Source organism: Medicago sativa, chromosome 3 (genome assembly GCF_051527215.1).
Source record: "Medicago sativa cultivar Bolivia chromosome 3, Bolivia_mono, whole genome shotgun sequence".
Classification (NCBI taxonomy): domain Eukaryota; kingdom Viridiplantae; phylum Streptophyta; class Magnoliopsida; order Fabales; family Fabaceae; genus Medicago; species Medicago sativa.
Window position 1 is genome coordinate 28,512,295 of NC_140751.1, and position 25,755 is coordinate 28,538,049.

General features: G+C 34.6%; 1 protein-coding gene and 1 non-coding gene across 3 annotated transcripts; both read right to left on the reverse strand.

Moving 5' to 3' along the window:
• Positions 1-2,137: 2,137 nt before the first annotated feature.
• LOC146936929 (amino acid transporter AVT1I-like) lies at positions 2,138-10,074 on the reverse strand. 2 transcript variants are annotated; one of them, XM_085751472.1, is made up of 3 exons: positions 9,793-10,074; positions 3,980-4,587; positions 2,138-2,890 (listed from the first exon to the last, which is right to left on the reverse strand). In XM_085751472.1, the coding sequence occupies exons 1-3, from the start codon at positions 9,956-9,958 to the stop codon at positions 2,372-2,374; spliced, it is 1,293 nt and encodes a 430-aa protein (XP_085607598.1). In that variant the 5' UTR covers positions 9,959-10,074; the 3' UTR covers positions 2,138-2,371. The 2 variants fall into 2 exon arrangements, with proteins under 2 accessions (XP_085607598.1, XP_085607597.1); XM_085751471.1 differs by lacking the exon at positions 9,793-10,074 and adding an exon at positions 6,575-6,804.
• Positions 10,075-22,609: 12,535 nt separating this feature from the next.
• On the reverse strand, positions 22,610-22,716 carry LOC146936930 (small nucleolar RNA R71). The gene has a single exon (XR_015033647.1). It is a non-coding gene; the product is annotated as a small nucleolar RNA R71 (small nucleolar RNA).
• Positions 22,717-25,755: the final 3,039 nt, after the last annotated feature.

The window sequence follows — 25,755 nt, forward strand, 5'->3', positions numbered from 1 at the left end:
ATATTTGAGTCTGTAATTCTGTTCTTCCCGAAACATAGCAATTTTGGGCTGTTTTTGATGTAATTCACGAATAAATCATGCAATTCGGCAAAGCAAAGACATCCAAAAATTTATGTGGTCCTTGGGAAGATGAAGAATGAAGATTCAAGAGGACTCAACATATTTTACAAAGGAAGGAATTTTATTCACAAGTTCCAAGACAATTTACATAGAAGCAGACACCTAAAACGACGAAGAAACATGCATTTAGGCACTCAGAACTCACACACATGCGCCCCGTGGATGGATGTACGTTCCTGGGGCATGAAGCTACAAGGACATGCGTCAGGCACATGAAATGGTGCTCCAGGTGCATGAAGGCGTTTTAGCTGCAAGTCACATGCTCCATGAGGATGGTGTAGGCGCCCCTGGCATGGCGACTTGCTGAAAAAGTCGTAATTCTATGATGTTTTTACCCTTTTAGCCCACATTTTTAGCCCACATCCCGAGACATCCCAATGAGAGTGCACCTACGCATATTACCTTGGGGGAGATCACACTCTGCTTTCAACGTGTTCTTGAATATGCGCTGACACCAAAGTAGTTGGGCCAGTATGCAGTTCATGGTGTGGAGGCAGTAGAGGGATACATCCAGTGGTTTTATAATCGATCTCATCCACACATGATTCTTCCTGACATGTCGGTGCCGGTGCCGAGGCCACCAGAGCGTGAGGTCATGAATGAGGTTGCTGCTTAGGAGGAAGGGGAGCATGTGGTTCTAGATCTTAGCGGAAGGTTGGGCCGTATTAGAGACCATGGCGACGTTTGGAGGAGATATTGGGAGAGGTGCATGGTGGGAAGGTTTACTGCCGTCGGCAAAATGTTCAGGGTGGCAAGGGTGATGGCAGAGGTGGTGGCAGGGGTGGTGGTGCTACGGGTGTAGTCATAGGATGATTATGTTATGTTGTTATTTAACCTTTGAATATTTTTCGTTTCATTTTATTTTGTAACCGTTGAACATTTGGTGGCTTGTTTATAACATTGACATTTTTATTTCATTTTAATTTGAAGTTCAGTTCTATTTAATTTGTGTTCTGTTCTATTGAATCTGTGTATGTATATGTCGTTTAAAGCCAAAAAAAATGGCATATTTCAGCCAAAACAGACAAGTCTGTCTGTGTGCTGATACAATACGGATTATATAATCTGGAAAGCCACTTTTTAACCCCAGTACTTGACTTTTAACCTGGTTTTTTACTCTTTTCGGATATAATCTGTAATTGTGTAAAAACGTTCCGGATTATATAATCTGAAGTGATCCTTTACTAATTTGCATCCAGATCTTTTGGGGTGCTTGAAGCTTAAAATGGCACGAATTTTTTCGGATTTCATTTTCCGAATGCTATTCGGATTATATAATCCGGACTAGGGGTATTTTTGGAAGAAAAAAAAATAGGGCACGCGAGAATTCATAGGGTGGGAAAAGTAATAGACTTAATGGAATAGGGACATGAACCTGCTGCCATTGTCAAAGCCATATTGTTTCTCACAACCTGAACCCCCGTGCCCGATCATCATCATTCCATTGAACCCAAGTAGCAGACGGATGCAAAGTAGAAGCCTGTCGTGAATCCTTTCCACGAAAACCAGTCGAAACCCGAACCCTAGACTGCCAGCGAGCGACTGTGATGCATCCGAAAGCCTCCAATCAGCGAATTTCCCTATGCATGTCCTCTCTTTGATCCCCCGGTCCAGATGCTTTCCGACGCCACATACTCACCTCAGACCAACCTTCTCTATCCCCCGAAATCATTTCACCCTAACATGCTTCCCTTCCCTCCCATGGTACCTCTCCTCCAGCAAAAAGGACAGCCGGAACGGTTGTCCTAGGTGTGGTTTCTAGGGTCGCGTACTCTCTCTATCTCACAAAGCTGCCTGGGTGAGTTCGTAAGTCTCCCTTTAATTTTATACTTAATATAGTCTTTTTTTTTCAGTATTTAGTCGTTTTTTTCCTGAAAGAAGTATATAGTCGTTAATCTCATACAATTATTGGCTTATTAGTTATTTATCATAGATATTACTTTTGTTTCTGGCAGTAATATGCATTTCTGAAATCACTCTGCAAAATTCTCATAAGATAAAACTTAAAAATCCAACATTGATCCCAAATATGAATAAATATAATTTTTCAGCCAAAATCAAAATTGGCAGAATCAAGTATATTTGATACATCATGAGATCAGGCACCCTCTACATTCCTAACATATGGTAGCCTTTGAAGTTATCTAACCGTGGCTGGATTAATCTCCTAGCTCCTAGAATAATTCGACGGCCGAGATTTCGCTAAAGAGTTATTCATAAGAATGGACCTTACATAATACATTAGTACCTATTACAAATTTTGTAATATTTCAACAACTGAAATATATGTCCCATATATTCCCATTACTATACCTACTAATATTATTACCACTATTGCCACTGTCTCAAACCCAAATGTCCTATAACTTCCAGAAATCTTCAAGTAACAAAAACATGGAAGCAAAATAGAAGCAGTGACACTTAGAAATGCTCCAACAAGTGCCATGAGAGACCCAAAAAATGGAACACTCAATGCAACAATAACATTGCTAATTACAAGGACAGTACTCACAAAGATATTGGTCACCCTATGATTCTTGTATGTCCTTGGAAGAAAATCTTTCAAAGCATTTGTAATTGGTGTTGCCATCAAAGCGAATTTTGATATTGGGTTCACCAAGGTTGTGTATATTGCTATTCTTGAACTTATTTTGTTTAGTGGTAAGTTTAATGTTACTTGTGATTCAACTTTTGAACCAAACATTAAGTAACCTATTATAGCCATTGATGCATACATAACTGTGGTTAACATAAAGCATACAATTAAGACCTGCAATGTAAAAAGAAAACACATTAATACATTAAAATAATATTTATAAAAAGATAAACCAACTAATTTAAAGTTATTATATTACAAATTAAAGTGAATTATTTATAAATACTTTTCTATCTATCATAACTAGGGATGGAAATGGGCTAGGTCGGGTCAGGCTTTGTAAGGCCTAAGTCTGACATACTTCAAAAATTATAAGCTTGAGTCTGACCTATTACCTGTCTTAGACTCATTTTCAAGGTCTAACCTGACCTTTTTAAAGGCTTGGTGAAGCCTGAAACCCTATTTTACACTAAGGCCTAGCAACACCTATAAACCTACAACTAAATATGACGCAGTCGGCCTCCTATGCAAAATAGGCCAAATTTATGATGGCCTAAAACACACGAATAAGCATGCTATTAAATAACGAAATCGTACGAAGGTCTAATCACACCAATATATCTTCTACTAAATAACCAAATTTTTTAGTTTATGAAAAAACTTCAACAATATCAATAATGGAAGAAATATTATATATAAAAATTTAATAGGTCGGCCTGATGGGCTTAATAGGCTTTTTTATAAGCCTTAGCCTGACATATTTAAGTAAATAGGCTTTATAAAAAGCTTAAGCCTGACCTTTTTATTAAACAAGTTGGGCCGAACTAGACTATAAATAAGTTAGGCCGTAGGCACGATGACTCAAAGGTTTTGTTAGCACGATGTTATTAATTTGAACATAATAGTTTATAAGGTAAATATATGTTTACCCCTTGTAATATTAATGGTTTTTGGTTTACATCCTTTAAAATAAATTGTTTAGATTCCAACCCTACAATTTGAAGATTCTTTGGTTTTGGTCCTTCATGAATTTTGATTATACAAAATCGATGATATGACAGGAGGTAAACCAAAAGTTGCTCAAATTATAGGTGACGAAAATACCTTAAATTTTGAAATTTGATGCCACGAAGGTCTAAAACCAAATAATCTTCAAATTACATTGGTTGAAATTTAAACAATTTTTTTTAAGGGGGTAAACATATATGATAAAGATCACAAATCAAAACACACCCAAATTGCAAAAAGCAAAAGCACACTTACATTAGAGAATTGATGTTTGTTCTTCATGGAGGTGTAGAGAGTAGGGAAAACTGGATGAGCACAATAACAAAAAGCATACAAGCTAACAGCAGTAGGGATTCCATTCCACTTCACTATATCACCCTTTCCATGAACACCAACTCCATCAAATGCAGCTGTCCAAGATATTGACAAGATAATAATAGCAGAAGCAAACACACCACTTGCAGATACATAAGAAAGCAAACTCAAATCATCCAACCAAACTGTTGGCAAAATAATAAGAGCCACTAATATCACAAAAAATTGCTTTGCACTAATTGATAAACCAAGGACTTGAAAATCTTGAATTGGGAATAAGTTACTCAAATTGTCTCCTTCAAGAATCAAGAATCCAGTTGAAACTAAGTAGAGTTCTGTGTACATTGATATTGATACTATTAATCTTCCTATTTTTCCAAATGCAAGTTCACCTATTTCAGGATAGGTTTTAAGGTTGGAATTTTTTTCCATGCATCTTTTCATTAATATGCCTGAATAAAATGCTCCTCCTGCAATAGAAAATAAAAGTAATAAACTTAACCATCCTCCTGAGGCTAATGCAAATGGAACCGATAGAATTCCAACACCTGTAAAAATCAAATTCATATGGAAAGTCATTAGCAATTTCTTTAGTTGATTGAATTGTAAAAATTGAAGATGAATTCTGTTTTATTTTAATTAATTTCTGTTGTTAATTCATGTTTTTTATTTTGAGAAAATGTTTTGAAGAAATTAAAATAAAGCACATCCTAAATCATAATCATCATAAAATATTTATAAGGTTGATTTTTCAAGAGAAATATATTCCTAAATTGTACTAAATGCCAAAGGTCTAAAATCAAGTATAATCAATTATTTTGGTCTTTAAATGTTAGAGGGGTAGTCTCAAAATATATTATATTATATTAATATATTACAAACAGATCTCAAGCGTCTGTTTTGATAATAAGTTTACCAATCAAATTGATCAATAGAAGACAAATTCATTTATAACCAGCAAATTGACTAAACTAATCACACATTTTTTACTTACATATTAAAAAATATAATGAAAATATCCTTTTTTTTAAAGGAATGGAGTATACTTATAACATTTCATTAAGTATAAGAGAGTTTATACAATGAGGTACTCATGATAATAAATATTGGGAATCCTTTTATACTCTAAAATTGGAATTCTTAACTATTTAATTAAATTTCATTTTTTAGACCAACTATTTAATTAATTATATATCTTTACCATAATAATATGAAGGACATTCTAATATTAAATATTAATTTTGGTCGGACATTTGTTTTAAAAAAATGTCTTTAAAACAAAATATGTTTTATGTCAAATTTAAAACCAACAAAGTGAATATTTAGCTACAATTTAGATAAATTCAAATAACACACACATATACTCCCTCCGTTTCAAAATGAGTGTCGTTTTAGATGTTTACACACATATTAAGAAATGCAATGATTAAAGAGAAAGAGAATGATTATTTTACCAAATTATCCTTATTAACTATTGGTTAGTTTTAAAAGTAAGGAAAATGTTAACCAGTGCCCCCGGGGCACTGGTTAAGAGTCAAATATAGTAGTATTTTGCATTGAAAGTTGTGCGGTCATTGCATTAAAAGCATAAAAAGTGTTTTTTTGACTTAAAATTTCCACTTTTGGCTTCCTTAATCAGTGCCCCGGAGGCACTGGTTAACATGAAGTAGTGTGCAGAGTATTAATTGGAGGGTACAATTGAAAAGAAAAAGTTATTATTGCATTGGAAACTGAAAGCGACACTCATTTTGAAACAAATTTTTTTGGCTAAAGCGACACTCATTTTGAAACGGATGGAGTATAACTTAGGATCGTTTCCAAGGCAGGGCGAAGAGGGAGACCGTCCAGACCAGACATTAAGGCTAAAATTCAAGCCCCAAAATAAATTAAAAAGATTCGGGGTTCATTAAGATATAATTAGGGGTCTAGACATTTTATGTATTGAAAAAAATATGATATAACATTGATATTGACATAATTATTAGTGATTTTGCATCTATAAATGTTAGTATGACTTGTTTTGTACCAATATTTGGATATTAAATAAAAAATTCAATGTTTTTTGTATGAAATCATATATTTTTATTAGATTATTTCTTAACGTAGTAAAAAAATTCATAATCAAGCAAATTTTCACACTTTCTTCAATTTTTTTATACTAATTAATAGTTAGAGTAGAAACTGCAGGTTTGCCCTGGACCACCAAAATCTCAAAAACAGACTCGATATAGCCGAAATTAAAATCAACATTATACGATAAAACACATAAAAATCATGTAATTATAGTTCAATTGGATAAAAGTCGTGGAAACATTTTAGATGCTGCAACGCCGATTTGAATCCACTATTCACTACTTAACATTTTTTTTTCTTTTTGAGGGACACTACTTAAAATTTAGTATTTATGAATTTTTATGCTATTCTTTTTAAAAGGAAAAAAATCACGTATACAAAAACAAAATGTCATTGAAAAACAGACAATAATATATTTTGACTGGTATATATTAATTATAACTATATGTTATGGAGTAAAACCTGAAATTGCATTGGCTCCATTAAGACATGTGTGAAAGAAAGATACAGTACTTTTGTTTGGAGAATGAGAGGCAATGACTTTCTCCTCATCATTCATGGAATATCCTAGATTCCACTTAGATAGTAAAGGCACATTTAAGGCTGGGTTTTTGAGAAGTTTTTCAGACATATTGGAACAGAAACAAAAACAGAATTGTTGATGGAAAAAACTTGGATGTTCTCTTACTAAAAAAAAAAAAATACTTGGATGTTCTCAAATATAAAATACTGAAGTTTCAAAATCTCAAAGGTTAGATATATACTAGGTGGTAGATGGATAAATAGTGATATATACCAGACAACAAAGTGACGTTTTCTTCCTTATAGACGTCTAAGGTATTGCTAAATTCAGCAATTCATTCTCAATTGTCAACCACAATTTGTATATCTATCAATGTAAAATTATGTGTTTAAGAAGATTTTTTTTTTTTGAAAGAATGTGTTTAAGAAGATAAAAACATATACTATTATCCCTAAAAAAATATATAATAATATGTCAAGAGGTATAAAAATACATACTTGTACTTTTTACTGACTACTATTAATTATTGTACCATATATATAGAGAGAGAGACACTATTAAGTCATGAAATTAATCTAAAAGAATCGTAATGTGATTCGATTGCATGTATATTTAGAATAATATTACATAATCGGTGTATACAAATTAAAAACTAATAAAAAAGAAACTACTTTTTTCAACCCCGTAAACTATACTATTTTCGGTCACATTTGTAAGCAAAAAACAATTTTTTAAATTCATTGAATAACTAATGTATCCGGTCATAATTATATATCAGATACATTAATTATTTAATGTACCTAAAAAATTATTTTTTCTTTATAAATATGACCGGAGGGAGTATATTTTTTTAACAATAACGTAAAATATATCACTAACCCTTTTTTTTTTTGTTAAACAACATAGTAAGTAGTTAGAAATTCAAATTTTTAAGATGAATACGTGGAGTGTGGAGTGTCCAGTATTCGAACTTTTACTAAACCAATTTAATAAATTATGATATAAACAAAATTGGGGTAATTTTATTGAAAAGAGTGAAACTTGGGAAAGAGTTACTATATACTCTATTTATCTTTTACTTTCAGATATCTAATTAAAAATTTAAATTGCTATCTAATTTACAAAAATAACATTTACTCCAAAATTTAAAAACTAAATGTTTGGAGTCGGTTATTTCTTCATTCCTTCTCTTTTATCTTTTTTCCTCTCTCATCCATATATTAGTGAAGATTGTATGTACTTTCATGTAAAACTCATAAAAGCAATGAACTTTTCCTACAAGAAAAAAACAATGAACATATTTTACTAAACCAATAATACATTCATTTAAGTCATTAGAGATTTGAACCCCGTAAAAAAGTTATCAAGAGTTCAAACTATCGGTTAGAAGAGTCAGAATCTACCTTATGTATTCTACAGGTTGCTCGACAAAGATCACGCACAGTTAAACAATTAATGTGAAATCTCGTACCAATAACATCATGAAAAAAAACCTTCTAAGCAAATAGGAAACAAACAACATAAACATGGGTATGTACTTTGTACGTTTGAGAATGAGTGGTGATGAGAAAATGAGTGGCCCATTCTGGTATTTAAAAAAGGTGACACCACCAATATGCAAATATGCAAAGATATTTGAAAAAACCTAATCTCACTAACCTGTGTAGTGTGTACGTTTGAGAATGAATGCTGAAGAGATAAATAATAAATAAATAATGTCACGGGCAACGATGTTGAAATGTAAAATGAGAAAAATTTGAATAAATAAATAAATCATCAATTTTTTTCTCCCTCTAAAAAAAATCATCAATTTTATTCTTAAACTATCGCTATTCTACAATTTAATTCTAAAATATATAAATAAAAATATAAATAGTTTATGAAATTGTCACGTAATTTTAAATTACTCTCTCCGTTTTAAATTATATGTCCTTTTATCAATTTCACATAAATTAAGAGACATATTTAATGTTGTATAGAAAAGAGTATATGTGAGTCATTTTATAAAAATGTCCTTCATTAATGATATGGAAAATATAAACTAAAAGAATTTAAAAAAAATAATAATAAAGTAATTAATAGTAAATGACATAATAGAAAAATAATTTTTATAGACTATTTTTTTACCCTCACAAATAAAAATTCTTGATCCGCCACTCTAGTTGGTTAACCTATTCATTTCTTTCCATGCAAATATACCTTTTTCTTGTTTTTGAAATTTTCAAATGAATACAGAAAATGTGAGGTCTAAAAATAGAGTTAACAACCCTAATTCCAATCCAAACAAAGAAGAGCCACGAGATGAAACTGAAAATGCTTGAACCAAAGAAAAATTTAGTGGTTTATATTTATTTAGTGACTATTAGATTAGATAAAACTCATCTTCAAAGCACTCATCTTCAGTAACCAAAACTCTTTATGGTCTGCAATCTTTCATCATAATAATAAAATCCTTAAACAAAAACGATTTCATCCTAGGAAAGGTTCCAAAAGAATAAAAACAATTGCTTCAACATCTATGTGGACATAAAATTTCAGAGAACAACAACAGTATAACACCACACATTATATATATCTTTTTAGGGAACTTCTAAGGTACACCCGCAAATTCAGGTGTACCGGTACTCTCGCTTACAATTTTTATTAGTTAACTATCATTTTATATGAAGAAAATAGGTGTTTGTTGACATATATATTTTAGAAAATATCATATTATAAGAAAAAACATCATTCCATTTTTTATAAAAATCATACTAATTTTTTTTTACATTTTATTGTAAAAAATAATCAAAATTCTCTATTATGAGAAATAAGAATTCAGAAAAATCAAATTTTATTGCGTTGACGTTTTTGGTAAATAAGATTTAGTTATTATAATTATAGTGATAGAAAACAATTTTTTCCTACAAAAAATAACTCATTTAACTATTAATTTGAGAATTTGGTGTACCAATACACTCAAATTGTTGGGTGTACCATAGATTTATTAATTTGGGGACCAACATAATTATCATCACAAATCTCTGGTTTTAGGCTAATCAAATCTATTAACTGTCAATTAATTCCATCAACATCAACAACAGAAAATCTAATTGTGCTTTTATCCAAAAACAGCTTGTATTTTACAAAACAAAACAATTAGGGTTAAAAAGGTTACCTGTTAAAGCATTGAGACCATTGAAACAAGTTTTAAGGAAAGAAGTGGAAACATTGACGTTGGGACCGCTACCAGAAATTTGGTTTCCTTCATGTTCTGTTAAAAGAGGAACATTCAGAGAGACATCTTCATCACACCTCTGCCACTTATCACCTTCTCCTTCCATTGATATTTTCAAGGAAGAAATGAGACAGATTGTTTTTTTGTTTGTTACTTCTCAAGTTTGTCAAAAAAAACTAAGAAGAATGTTTTATTTTATACCAAAAAAATATACTTCCATGCCATGCACGTGGGAAGAGTATATATGGAACTTCAACATTTATAATAAGGATAATATACTTCCATGCCATGCACGTGGGAAGAGTATATATGGAACTTCAACATTTATAATAAATATCGAGTTTTTTTTATCGAGTTTTTTTTATATATAAACATTTTTTATCGAGTTTTTTTTATATATAAACCATTTTTTTTTGGTGGTGTCTGGGATTCGAACCCCAGAACTTGTATATATTATGCATTGTCCTTACCAACTGAGCTAAGCTCACGGAGACATATATAAACCATTATTTACACTTGAATAGAAGGCAAGCGGGCAATAAGCTGCGTCGCTAGACCTTTTTGGATGGCAAAATCAATCCTCGTGAACACAGCATTCATGGACCTATGAGACATGACATTGTTATGCATGACATTTTAAACTATGTAGAAGGCCTCTGGTACTAGAAAACCGAAAGTGTCAAAAGCAAATGGTATAAAAACATGTTGATTGTCAGAACATGCTTTCTCATGTTTGGCCACTTTGCTTGACGCAGCTTTTAGGGCTGCATGTCCTACGGTAAAAGGTCCGACACCTAATCCCACAAGTGGTGAAAATTTAAAATAGTAACTTTGCATTAGAACTTATACATTTTATATTAAATATATTACTTTTTAATATAATTGTTGTTTTTCAATAAAAATTTGTTATTTTTTATTGTTTTAACCTGTACAATAATTGTTGTTTTTCAATAAAAATTTGTTATTTTTTATTGTTTTAACCTGTACAATGTTACATATGTTAAACACAAACCGATGTCTTGATGAACTTAATTCAGTTTATAAGTATAATATATGTAAAGTCCGGCCTCAAACCCCGCCAATAAAAAAAAAAAAAAAACACAAACCGCAGCAAACCAATAATACGGCCATGACCAACTAACTCACCTACTGAATGCCCACTTATCTTACGTTACTTTTGATGAAGTTACTTCTCCATACCCTACCACTACCTTACAATATTAAAGGACCTTACTTTTTTTAATTGTTCTTTTCAATTTTAACCGTTTTGGATTAACGGTCCAGAGAAGATTTGTTCGAATGTCTGATTCAGATCTGTAAAATGTTAATTTGAAAATTTTCAGATTTGTTCAGATTTGAAATGTTAATTCAGATTTGTTCCTATTCTATATGTAGAATACCTATTTCAAAATTTTCAGATTTTTTCTTACACATATAAATGGACCAATTCGTGTAAAAGACTTACTTCAATATTTTTACAACAATCAATTTGAAGGAAAAAATGTATTTACAACAATCAATTTGAAGAAACAATATATTTACAACAATCAATTTGCTATTAATTTTGAAAGGAAACAATGTTGTTAACCTCCAAAATAATTGGTTTTGTGATGAACTTCTTATTTATTTTGTGTAGTAATTTGATATGTTTCTAATTATTAACCACCAAACTTACTCACTTTCTTTGTCCGAAATTATATGCAAAACTCTATAACATAATTTATTTTTAAGTATCCCCCAACCACGAATCGATGAACCATACAGAACTCTCTCTCTCTCTCTCTCTCTCTCTCTCTCTCTCTCTCTCTCTCTCTCTCTCTCTCTCTCTCTCTCTCTCTCTCTCTCTCTCTCTCTCTCTCACACACACACACACACAAAACAAATGTTAGTATGTTGGTACGTTAGCTTTATTTCTCCTTAGTAGGGTTTGAACCCTGATCATTTAACTCCTCAACTTTTTTAATGTGTTAGCTTAAACTAATTCATCTCTCTCTCTCCCTCCCTCCTTATTATGGCTCACTCTTTCAAGTTCAACTCCCTTACTCTACCCCTCTCTCTCTCAATATATATATATATATATATATATATATATATATATATATATATATATATATATATATATATATCCCCGATCCCTTTCCCTTCTCTCTACCTTCTTCTCTCCCCTTCCATTTTTTATGCCCACTCTTATATTACGTTGTATGTTTTTAAACTATTTGGGAATTTTTAAATAGAGTTTTAATCATAAAGTAGTAATTAGGTCCCTGAACTAATATCTTTTTTTTTAATTAGTTCTTTCATTTTCACTTTAGTCCCTTAACCTAATTACAAAAGATTTGTAAACAAAAATAAAACCAAGTACAAAAATGATATAAGTTTGAAGGTAAACACAAGGAAAATTAGTTCAGTGATCCAGGAGCGAGCTGGAAGAAAGAATGTAACATCCCGATATTTTATATACTTTATATATGTCCTTCGTAATCATTTTCTTGATTTATGATTTATTCAACAATTTATTTTATGTGTAAAGAATTTAAAAAAAAAAAATTTGTGATAATCTCCTACTTGTTTGGCCTTATGTCTTTGACTTACTATATCATATTTTTGTTAGTGATTATTGAGTCTATCTAATTAAAGTAATAACATGCTAGTTAGATTGCTCCAAAGTTTTTTTTTTTTTTAAGAAAGATTGCTCCAAAGTTGATGGACTGCTATAGTTAAAAGAAATTATTAAGGAAATAATAGTGGATTAATTGATAACTAATGAAAATAGGAAGCTAGTTGTTACCTATGAGCTTCATATGCTCACGTTCTTCTCCTTTCCTTTTTGTTTTTAAACCTCCACTGCTTTCAATACTCATGCTAGTACATCATGCATCTTATGTAAATCACTTAACCAATTTTTCTAAACTCACGAAAATAAAACCATCCTTCTATCAACAACTTAAACTGGCCATTTCCTCATTATAATTTTCCCTCTTATTCATATATTTCTCCTAGTATAAGTCACCCATTATTTTCATCCTAGTGAGAAAATAGGAACTCGAAAAACAATCAGAGGGTAAGCCACATTTCGGGGTTGTGGTGGTTGTCCGAATTAAACATAAAAAAAAAATGGTGAGACAGATTGTGTACGCAAGATAGCAGCAAAGGAGGGGTATAGACTAAGCGGATCAAGCTGTACATGTGTCGATTGAGAGCTTTTACTAGGAAGGAAAGGTGAGAGCTTTTACATCATCGTCCATATTAAGTACTAGGACTGTGTTATTAAATAATGATAGCAACTCTTATCTTTTGAAAAGAAAAACAATTAAAATATGTATTTACCGGGTAAAATTTAATCTTTTATAAAAGTGATTATTTTCAATTATGTTTTATATGATAATTGTGTACGACGATGTGATGTTGAATGATGTATTTATTTTATTTTATTATGTTTTATTATGTTTTTGTGATGCTGAGAAAGACATATTATATTTTTATTAATTAAGGAAGGAAAAAGACATGAAAATGTGAGTTTTATTGAAAAGATTGTTTTGATCATGTTCATGGTGATGTGAGATATATATTTATTTCTGTGTGGTGCCTTTAGTGGCATGTAAATATCATATTGCATTGTGTTTGCCTAAGTGGCGGGATTTAGTTGCATTTTCATGATCATGCAAGGCATATGCATCTGTGTGGTGCCTTAGTGGCAGGTTATAATTATATTTCTGTGTGGTGTCTTGGTGGCGGGCTGATTATATCCGGATCATTTAGTACTTAAGAGCATGCATTTCACACATAATTCCATTGCATTTGGTCTGTTATACATTTGTGTGTTGATAATTGACTAAACTATTATAATGTAAAGGAAATATGTGTGAACTTTACCTTAAAGATATGACTTAAATGTATTTTTATTATTTCTTTTTTATTGAGAAGTTCTGATTCCATCTATTTTATGACATTGTTTCTTGTGCTTTGAGTATGAACCAATTTGGATAAGGAAATTGACCCCTTACACCAACATTTTAGGTACCAAAGAAGACATGGTGTTTGCTTTGAAGTTTTTGCTTGAAGTGTGTACGAGGACAAATTGGGTTTTTGATCGAATTGTAATTTAAAAGTAATTTGAAGGAAATTTATGTTAAGAATTTTTGTATAGGTTTTTATTAAGAATTTATTATTGATGATTGAAAAAAAAAATGGTAGTGATTTTAAAAAAATGAAAATGAATTAGGCGTAATTTCTTGAATCAAAATTCAGGGCGTTACAGGGAAAGTCAAAAACTTTAGCAATTTCTGATTGAGCAATTTGATTAGAAAGTTGTAATACGCTAAGCAAATATTAAGCTGGTCTAATGACTGAATGTTGAGATGGAAGAAACCCACCTATGAAGAAAATTCAATTTCTTAGCAAGTTGCAATCCATTAAACGAATATCCACTATTGGAAATTTATAAATGAGTGGTGATACATGGACACCCATAAGTGGCATACACACTTAAACCTCAACACAAATATGTGACATGTGACCTAGACCCCACAAACACTCAGCAACTTTGTCTCTCTTCCCTCTCTTCCATCTCTCTTCCGTCTCTCTCCTCTCATCTTTTCCCCCTCTTCCTTCCCCATCACTAGCCTCTACCACCAACCTCACCCTCAAATCTCCCCACCCCACCGTCGCCCTCTTCTCGGCCACCATGTCTCCTCTTCGATCACACCACCATCGGATCTAACACCACTCTCACCCATCCTTCTCTTCACCACCACCGTTCACCCCCACCATCGAATCTACTCAAATTCGTCCATCCTCACCACCCCACCTCATATTCTCTAACCACAACCCTCCCTTCCAACTTTTTCGTCACTGTTCCGCTGAAGATCTGGCGTAGTGGTGGTGGTGGTTTAGATCATGTGTGTTCCGCCCGAGATCTTACCGGCCATGGCATTGTCGGGGAAGAGAAAAATATTACGGCGGTGACGGAGAGAGAACAGGAAGGAAAGGGTGGAGAAGATGATGAAGGGCGGAAAGAAGGTGGTGTTGGATATTTGTATGTTGGCTTCATTTTTTCCTAAAACAAATATTCACTTCAGATGTGGAACACAATGTTCCAACATCTAGGCTCGCAGTATGTATGTTATGTGCCCTGCCTATATTTACGCACGCGTTCGCTTGTTTTAAGGAATCCAAGCCAGCATGTGTTGGTCAAACCGTGTGTAGTTATGAGAAGATCAGAACGTATTTGATTTCCGAAGGAAGTGGTAACGACTTAGGAAAGTCTTTAAAGGTGATCATAATGTTCCTATTAATGTGCCTACTTTTTATAAGTTTCCTTATCCGGCCATATTGACTGAGTAATGGATCACCGGTTTGATCTGAAGCCCGTTTATGTTTATGACCCGCATTGCTTCAATATTTAAAAAGAAGGCTGCAAGACCTGAAGATTGATTCAAGCCATTGTTTTAGAAGAATAGATTATCTTAGGGTTTTGAGTCTTTTGTTGTGAGCCTATCGTGTATCATCTTGATACATGTTTAGGATTGTTCCTTGAGTTGTAATTTTTGCACTACTCCGAAGCTTTTAAGCAAGGAGTTACGTAGTTTGTGAACTGCACCAAAGCTTTTAAGCATGGTTGCAAGTTATTGTGTTTTGAAGGTAACTTCATTCTATAAGCGTCTATAATTTAAAAATCACAGGGTTGTGATCAGTTGTAAGAGAGTGAGATGGGATCTCAGATCTAGGAGTTCCTAGGTTGAAATCTGGTTGAGGTAGGTCCTAGGTCATCAGTGCAAATGTGGTTTGCTGAGAGCTTTTGAATACGGACTGCACTGGTGGATTTCCTTCCTGGCTTGGTAGCCCCCAGAGTAGGTGACGTTACACCGAACTGGGTTAACAAACTCACTCTGCCATTTACTTTCTTATCTTTTATTTGGTTGTTTTGTTTATGTTTACTGCTAGCACGATGTTCTAAACATCTTATTCAACATCTGTTATCTGTACCTGGTGTTGGAACATCACATAGAATATTCTGTTGCTCGCTAGCCAGAATTTCAATTGGCATCAGAGCAGGCATCCTTCCTGTTGTTAGGGTGATATTCAGAGGTGGATATTTCTGGCATTATGGACAAGGAAGGAGGACTTGTTAACTGACCACCTCTGCTCGATGCAACCAATTATGAATACTGGAAATCACGGATGAGTACATTTCTTAAATCCATTGATAGCAAGACGTGGAAAGCTATTTCGAAAGGTTGGGATCATCCAGTTGTTCTTGATAAAGATGGAAATAAAACTACTGTTCTGAAATCTAAAGAGGATTGGATTGTAGCTGAGGACGAATCCTCTCTAGCTTATTCTAGAGCCTTGAATGCCATTTTCAATGGAGTTGACAAGAATATCTTCAGATTGATCAAAAAATGTAATGTTGTTAAGGAGACCTGGGAGATTCTTAAAACCGCACATGAAGGCACTACAAAAGTTAAAATGTCAAAACTTCAACTTCTAACCACTCAATTTGAAAATCTAAAAATGGAGGAAGATGAAAACATTCAAGAGTTCCACATGATTATCCTTGACATAGTCAATACCTTTGATTCTCTTGGGGAGAAGATGTTTGAAGAAAAACTAATTAGAAAAATTCTCAGATCTTTACCCAGAAGATTTGACATGAAAGTCACTACTATAGAAGAAGCTCAGGACATTTCCAGTATAAAGTTAGAAGATCTCATTGATCGCTACAAAATTTTGAAATCAATAGCACATTAGAAAAGAAAGAAACAAATGGTGCTTTTGTTTATGACCGGGATAATGATAAGAACTTGGCTGAAGCAGTTGTACTTCTTGGAAGACTGCTCAACCAGATTCTGAAACAGACTGATTGGAAATTCAGAGCAGATGCTAAGAACATTGGATCCAACATCAGGGAGAAACAACATAATGGAAGGAGCGTCAGTACAGATGACAAGAAAAGTCAATCCAAGGTAGTTTAGTGTCATGAATGTGAAGGATATGGTCACTTAAAAACTGAGTGTGCTACTTTTCTCAAAAAACAAAAGAAAGGTTTGACTGCTACTTGGTCTGATAAAGATACCTCAGAAAGGATTAATAAAGGTGAGTTAACTAAAAGGTGACTGCCTTTACTGGTAGAATTTTTTCTGACACTGAGTCATCTGATGAAGAATTGGCTTATGATGACCTAGCCACTAATTATAAGGATCTGTATGTCAGAAGTGCAGAAATATGCAATATGTTAATAGAACAAAAGAAGATCAACAGTGAACTTCTTACAAAAAGGAGTAATCATCTAACAAAGATCTCAGAACGCAATGATGAGGTAACTTCTCTGAACTTACAACTTGAACAGGTGAAGAAACAAGTTGAAATCATGAAAAATGGTTGCACATTTCTGAATAATGTGATAGAAGGACATGATAAAAAAAGGGACAAATGGTGTAGAATTTGACTATAAACGCCTCAATCAAAAACAGTGTAATAGAAAGTTTGTTTATGCCTTAGAAGATCATTGGATGATGAGAAAAGAAAAACAGGTCAAAAGATGTCAAGGTTCTTGATCAGTCAGGGACAGATGTTGTTTCTACTAACAATACAATGTTCAAACATTCTCAAAGACATCAGAATGGCAAAAAGACAGCTCGCCCTTGGATTTTTCACCACTGCAAAAAAAAAAGACACATAAGGTCGTTCTGTTATAAATTGCATGGCTATCCCAAGCAATCTGAACATAGATTTTCTGAACCATAAATGAGAAGTGTCAAGAAAGAGTGGATGCCTAAAAATAAAAATGTTGGACTAATGGGACTCACTTCTCAAAACCCATTATCTAATGAAGTCTGGTATTTTGACAGTGGCTGTTTTAGGCACATGACTGGGAAAATTAGTTATCTTGAAAATATAAGACCTTGTGATAGAGGATTTGTTATACTTTGTAATGGGGGTAAGGCAAAAATACTGGGCATTGGAAACTTGATCAGCAATGGATTACCCAAACTTGAGAAAGTTTTCTTAGTTGAAGGACTTTTTACAAACTTGATTAGTATAACTCAGCTGTGTGACCAAAGGAATGGAAGCTAATTTCAACAAATTTGGATGCAAGATAAATGATGAAGAATGCAAGGTGTTAATGAGAGGAGTTAGAAATAAAAATAATTGTTACAAATGGATTCCAGAACCAAAAGCACAGACGGAAATGTTGAATACTATGTTGGAACATCAGAAGAATCTTGCTTTGTCTCACCTTGGAAGTAAAATTGAAGAGAGGAGGGTCGCTGAAAATAGTTCTACTTTGAAAAATAATCAGATTATAGGTCAGCTGCACACTATCAAAAATTATGTTGGTAATAGTGTTCCTACAAAAGATAGTTTAATTGACAAAGGGACATAAAATTTAGATTTGAAGAAATGTGAGGACAGGTTGGACATTTCACTGAAAAAGGAGTTATAGCAGTTAATTTGGGATAGGCGTGCAAAGACCTTATGCGTATCTTACTTCTTATTGGTGCACGCTAATTTAGGCAGTTTTCTTCAAAACTTCTCTCTTCACCCAACTAAGCGCAATCATATCCTTCTAAACCCTTACCTTACTCATTCTCTCTCCAAACTCCTCAAAACCGTTCACCTTCTACTCTCTGCAACCGATCATCAAAAACCTCATCGTTCCACTGAACATTGTCAACAACATCATTTTACCATGAATTTCAAAACCAACAACTATGTTTCTGATGACAAGAACGCCACTGAACAACAAAAAATTGATTCCTCTGCTCCAAAGATGATTGAACCCCTCACTATTGTTCCTCCCACAAAACCTAAAAAGAAAACCACTTCTAAATCTACATCTAGGAAGAAGAACACTGGAAAGAAAGGTGAATCGAAAGTGGCGATGCCTATGTTTGATCTATGTTAAAAGGAAAACCCCTTTAAAGCTGATAAGGAAGGAACCACCGCTCAAGCTTCCAAAAATGGTGATAAAGATACTTCCGAGATAGCGTTAGATGTTGCAACACCGGTTTGCGAAAAAGGTAATCCTAAATCAACCATAATCTCTGATGAACTTGTGTCTTGTAGAAAACTAGGGTTAGAAGACTTGAATGATGCAATAGAGAGTACTGAAAACATGGATGTGGGTAACTCTGATAAAGAGACCAGAGGTGATGACTCTATTGATAGTGTTCCGAAAGAAACTGATGTGCGAGACAATGTTGGACCGGATGTTGGCACTTCCATAGGTCAACCTGATAAGCTTGCTGGTGATGCTGATGTTGTGGCTGAAGAAAAGGACTCTAGTTTTGAGACTGCACCAGAGAAGGATGTAAATTCTGGAAATTCCATCGAGAACTCTCAGGCTGAGGAGAGTAGGGGATCAAAAGGTGATTCTGAAAGGGATGAAGAAGAAAAAGGCACTGGTGACAAAGAAAATGAGAAAAATGTGGTTGATGTTGATGAACTTGACTTAGATGATGTCCCTCTGGCACATACTCTTGGTGATAGTGTGGCCAAGAGGTTGAGAAGTAACAAAGGAAAAGTTGCTCATTCTGCAAGCAAAACCCCTAAGAAGATAACTGATGTTGTGACTAAACCCCCAAAAGCATGACAAAGTCTTCTGGTGTTGGCCTTGAGAAAAGTTGGAGCAAAGTGATGGTGAAAACTGCTGCTGGTAGTTCAAGGAAGAGGAAGGTTGTCTCTTCAAGTGACTATGAATACGATGTTGAGGAGAATGTTGTAAACATCATTCCCTCTAAAGTTAAGAAATCTGCTGGGAAAAAGAGCATTCAGATAGTTGAAGATGTGCCCATTGACAAAGTCTCTTTTCATCTTCCTGAGTTTGCTCAAAGATGGAAATACATTTACCATAGGAGGCTGGCCGTGGAGAGAGAGCTGGGTGAGGAGGCCTTGAAAATCAAAGCCGTGATGGAGCTTATCAAAGAATCTGGGCTCATGAAGACTGTGTGCAATCTTGGTGATTGCTATGAGAAACTGATGAAAGAGTTCTTAGTTAATATCCCGGTTGACTGTGATAATCCTCTCAGTAGAGAATTTCAGAAAGTGTATGTTAGGGGTGAATGTATTAACTTCTCGTCCAACATTATCAACAAGTTTTTAGGAGTAGATGAAGGCGCTGGTGAGCTGGAAGTCACTGACAACCAAGTATGCAAGGAGATTACTGCCAATCAGGTGAAAGCTTGGCCCAAGAAAGGGAAGATATCTTCTGGTAAGCTTAGTGTAAAGTATGCCATCCTCAATAGGATGGTTGCTGTTCCTGATGCGCTAGCGGCGTTCGATGCCGCTGTATTTGGAATGGGAGGTGGACGTACCATTTCAGGAAGTTGTTTTTTACTCCTTAAGAGCATGCACAACGCAAACCAATTATATTAACCGAACAAATTTCACTAAGAAATTTACCACAAAGGCACAAAAAGGTCCCACTGGGCGTGCCAATTTGTTTACACTGATTTTTGGTAAACAACCGCTAGTTTAAAAATAATTACTTGCAAGATCAACCAGTAAATCTTAGGAGCATATTTGTGCTTTTGTGTATTTTCAAGAAACATAATGTTCTAAAAAGTTAAATAAACAAAGAAAATGAAAGCAATCGAATTCAACCCAGTTGAATTCAATCGAATTTTGTTAAGTAAAGAACAATGAAATCGTTCAAAATGAACAAGTAAAATGAAAAGACATTTAAGAAAATGAACTTAAATTGCATTGATTGAATGTAAATTGGTACGCAGATTCATACATTGCAACTTGTGACTCGTTTCTCGCTTCCATACGGATAATTTGAGTGTAAGTTTTGTACGATTGAATTGCGACCACTTTCCCTTAGGAAAAACTACTATTTATACAAATAGGGATAACTAACTAAATTCGAATTTCAAACCTACAACGAAATAAAACTAACAAGCCTTATCCATCTAATTTGAATTTCGAACGCTGATGAGTCATAGAATAGTCTAATTTAATGCATTATTTAGTTTAGTTTTATTTAAGATTTAGTTTTATTTTATTGCATTTTATTTCCTTTAGAATATTTTACTTTAAATTGCTTTTTATTATATTTTAGGAACGAATATATGATGGCAGGTGTCTTGGAGCAAAAGAAAGAGGACTGGAGCAAATACAGTGCAAGAATACGAAGATACGGGACAAAAATATAATCCCACCAAGTCAGAAGCTTGGCACGGCCCGTGCCAACATGTGGCACGGCCGTGCCCGTCCCAGAATCCTCTTTTGCTGCTTTTTCTTCGGGCCCAAGTTACCCTGTTGCAGCTTTACTGTTTTAGCCTTTTAGTTGCTTAGTTTCTAAGTCGATTGTAAAGCTATAAATAGAGTAGCTCTCCACCATAAACATTCGCCTTTACTTTTGCTTAGAATATTCCTATTTTCAATAAAAGTCTTTTATTTACTTTCTTTCTCGCAATTTACTTTACTGTTATTTTCTCTCTTCTTCCCCCATGTCTACGATGAACATGAGTGAGTAGACTTCTTTGTCTTGGGATTGTTGGGAAGTCTAATGACATAATCCTAAACAAACCAAGCTTAAACCCTAATTTTATGTAACCCTAATTTCTAATCTAGATTCACCGTCTTAACGTGGATTAACAATTATCAAACTGTGGAAGCGAAAGCGGAGGGTTTGATAATTGTTAATCCATTATCCCTAACATCAATTCATAAAGCGAGAGCGGAGCTTTGATGTTGGAACAAGTGAATCTAGACAATAATTGCAAAACAATGAAATAGTCTTTGCAATTATTGAGACACAAGTAGTTTCAATCCTCTATGCATCTTCTAGTAATCAAGTCAGCGAAATAGGCTTGGTTACTAGAAGTAAACTCTCACCGGACTTTCATCGGAAAGGTGAGGGGCTAAGGGAAACCGGTCTTTAGAAATTACGGTGTAAACCATGAAATTAGATGTTTAAATCTTGTCTAGTTAAGGGTTTGTCATTATGACAAACCAATAATCCCAAGGCTCTTTATTATTATCGTTAATTACTTTCAGCAATCAAAACCACCTTTTACTAAACTTTCTTCTCCTCTAATCATTCTTTAAAAAGTTAATTAAGTTGAACAACTCCCTAGCGGAACGATACTCTACTTACTACTATTACTTCGATAGGTCGTGCACTTGCGGTTTGGCCCTATCAAGTTTTTGGCACCGTTGCTGGGGAGTTAACTAATTTGATTAACTTTTTCTTAGTGATTAGAATTCTCTCTTCTTCTTTCTCTTTTCTCTTTTCTTTTTATTTTTAACTTTTTATTTTTCTGTTATCGTTAACTTCTTGGGTTCTCAATTTTTTATGCGAAAAACCAGAAATCGAGTTGTAATAATCAACGAGATCGAAAGGTATTTGCATAAATGAAAGAGAGACGCATGAATTAATAGCATCATGGCCAATCGCACTCTCAAAGAGTATGCAACGCCGTCTACGGCTGAGCCCCAAGCTGTTATTGTGTACCCAACGGTTGAGGATGACAACTTTGAAATTAAGCCTGCCCTACTTAACTTGGTGCAGCAAAACCAATTCTCGGGATCCCCCACTGAGGATCCCAATCTTCACATCTCTGTTTTCCTACGAATTAGTGGAACCATGAAGGAGAACCAAGAGGCCGTAAGACTTCATCTCTTTCCCTTTTCCTTAAGGGATAGAGCTAGCGCTTGGTTCCATTCCCTCGAAGTCGGTTCCATTACTTCATGGGATCAGATGAGGCAAGCATTCCTTGGCCGATTCTTTCCACCATCTAAAACCGCTAAACTTAGAGACCAAATCACACGGTTCAACCAAAAATATGGGGAATCTCTCTATGATGCGTGGGAGCGTTTCAAGGAAATGCTAAGACTTTGTCCCCACCATGGCCTAGAGAATTGGCTTATAGTCCACACTTTTTATAATGGCTTGTCTTATACCACTAAGATGTCTGTTGATGCAGCTGCAGGTGAGCACTTATGAACAAGAACTACACGGAGGCGTATGCCTTGATTGAAGACATGGCTCAAAATCATTACAAATGGACCGACAAGAGAGCCATCACTAGTTCTTCATCCTCCAAAAAGGAGGCAGGTATGTACGAAGTCTCTAACTATGACCACCTTGCTTCTAAAATTGATACACTAACTGAAAAACTTGAAAAACTCAATGTTAGTGCTATCAATTCTGCTTCTACTCCTTCTTGTAAAATTTGTGGTATAACTGGTCATGCTGGTGTTGATTGCCAACTAGGTAGTGCTATTAACGGTGTTGAGCAAATGAATTATGCTCAATACAACCAAGGGATGAGACAAAATCAAAATTTTTACAAAAACCAAAATCCCTATGGACAAGTAGCACCACCCGGTTATGCAAACAACCAAAGATTCGCTCAGAAATCCAATTTGGAAATTTTGTTGGAAAACTCTATTGCCAACCAAAACAAACAACTTCAAGAACTTAAAAACCAAACCGGATTTCTGAATGATTCTCTTTCCAAGCTCAATACCAAGGTTGATTCTATTGCTACTCACTCTAAAATGCTTGAAACTCAAATCGCTCAAATAGCCCAACAAGTGGCTACCTCTTCCCAAACACCGGGAGTCTTTCCTTGTCAAACCGAAGCCAATCCCAAAGCCCAAGTTAATGTCATATCTTTTGGGGGTAATAAGTTAGGCGAAACTTTTGCTAATGTTAAAAACATTGGGAAAGAAAGTGTCAAGCCCTTAGGTGATAAAATTGTGATAGAAGAAACAAAACCACTTGAAGAAAACAAAACTCCATCCCCCTTAAATCTTGATAAGCTTAAACTAGAGGGTAAATTTGAAAAATTTGTCAACATACTTAGGAAGATTTGCATTAAACTTCCCTTTGCTGAAGCTTTGTCTAGGATGCCTCTATATGCCAAGTTTTTAAAGGAAATTTTTTCAAAGAAAAGGCCTATAGAGCATAGTGAGACAATAGCTTTGGCTAAGGACACTAGTGCAATCATTCAAGAAGCACCCCCTAAGCTTAGAGATCCAGGTAGCTTTGCCATACCATGTGAAATTGGGAATGAAACCATAAACAAAGCCTTATGTGACTTAGGAGCTAGTGTTAGTTTGCTGCCTTTGTCTCTTCTTAAAAGGATAGGGATAGGAGAGTTGAAACCTACCGAAATAGAGTTGAAGCTAGCTGATCGTTCTACCATGAAACTTGTAGGATTTGTCGAGGACATACTTGTTAAGATAGAAGGGATATACATCCCAACTGATTTTGTAGTCGTTGACATTGCGGAGGACGAAGACGTCCCTATAATCCTAGGTAGACCTTTCCTCGCTACTGCGGGAGCTCTTATAGATGTCAAGAACGGTAGGATAGTTTTTCAAGTGAGTAATAAGATGGTAGGATTTGAGTTGGAAAACGTTATGAAAGGTCCCGCTCTTTACTCTTGTTGCATGCTTAACGATCATGTTGTGAAAGAACGTTTTATAGCGTCATCTACACAATATGATATCTTTGATCCATTCTAAGGACTCTTTCTAACCGTCAAGCTAATGACACTAAAAGAGCGCTTCGTGGGAGGCAACCCACGCATTTAATTGCTTTTGTCTTGTTTTTCTTTGTTTTAAGTTGTTTTGTAGGTAATTGTCCAAGTATGATTCGAAAAAATCAAGAATTTGAAAAATTTTGAAGTCCCTCTGACCAGAAGGTTGGCACGGCCCGTGCTAAGGTTGGCACGGCCGTGCCAGGTTTTACAACACAAAAACAAGCCTGAGCCACAGAATGTTGGCACGGCCCGTGCCAAGGGTGGCACGGCCGTGCGCGACCTCTAGCCTTCTATAAACCCAATTTTTCTCTTCTTCTCCATTCATTCTCCATCACAAACCTCTCTCTAAACCTCCATAACCTTCAAACATTCAAACCTTCACATCTTCATCAAAACATAACCAAATCACTCCATTCTTTCACCAATCAATCACAAACTTCATCCAAAACACAAACCACCAATCAAAAACATCTTTCATCCATCAAAACCCATAATTCACCAAAACCCTAATCTTTCAAAACCTAACCCAAACACCACAAAACCTTAACCAATCTCCACATCTAAACCCACAAACCTTCCTTAAACATCAACCCCAACCCTAAACCAATCCTTTCCACCAAAAATCTTCCCAAACCCTAAACCTTCATACCAATTCAAATAAGGGTCAAATGGCTTCAAGAAGAAGTGGTAAGGAACCAGCAAGTTCTCAAGGAGGACCTCCCCCAAAGAAGCAAGCACAAGTCAAAAACCATGGAATCCAGTTCAAGGACAACAAGCAAAGAGAAAGGTACAAAGCCCTAATTTCTAAAACCTTGTATCCTTCTAGATATCCTGCTTCTCATGATTTGAATGAACTAGGGCTTAGGGATGATGTTTATAGGCTGATAGGATGGTTAGGTTGGACTGATATACTAACACCTATACGGGGTTATGAAAATTTCACTTATGAATTTTTAAGCTCAATTGTTTTCACTAAAGATAAGCTGAATTTTGATAACCCTAACCATAAAGTTGTTTTCCGGTTGATCAATATTGATTATAACATGTCACTTCAGCACTTTTGTGAGGCCTTAGGTTTTGCAAATGAAGGGTATATTCATGATCATTGGGATCCTAATCTAAAACCGGTTAACTATGACCCAGCTGCCTTTTGGAAATGTATCACCGGCCTTAATGAGTACGTCCCTAGGTCCAACAAAGCAAGCAACATTCATAATCCTGTCCTTAGATACCTTCAACGGGTAATGGCTTGCACTATTTGGGGTAGAACCGAGTTAGGAAACACTAGAACCGATGAGTTGTTCATGTTATGGGCAATGCTCTACAACCACCCCGTCAACACTTATTTCTATTTGATTGATTACCTAGACTTCTTAGGTAATAAACCACCCGGTAGGGGAGA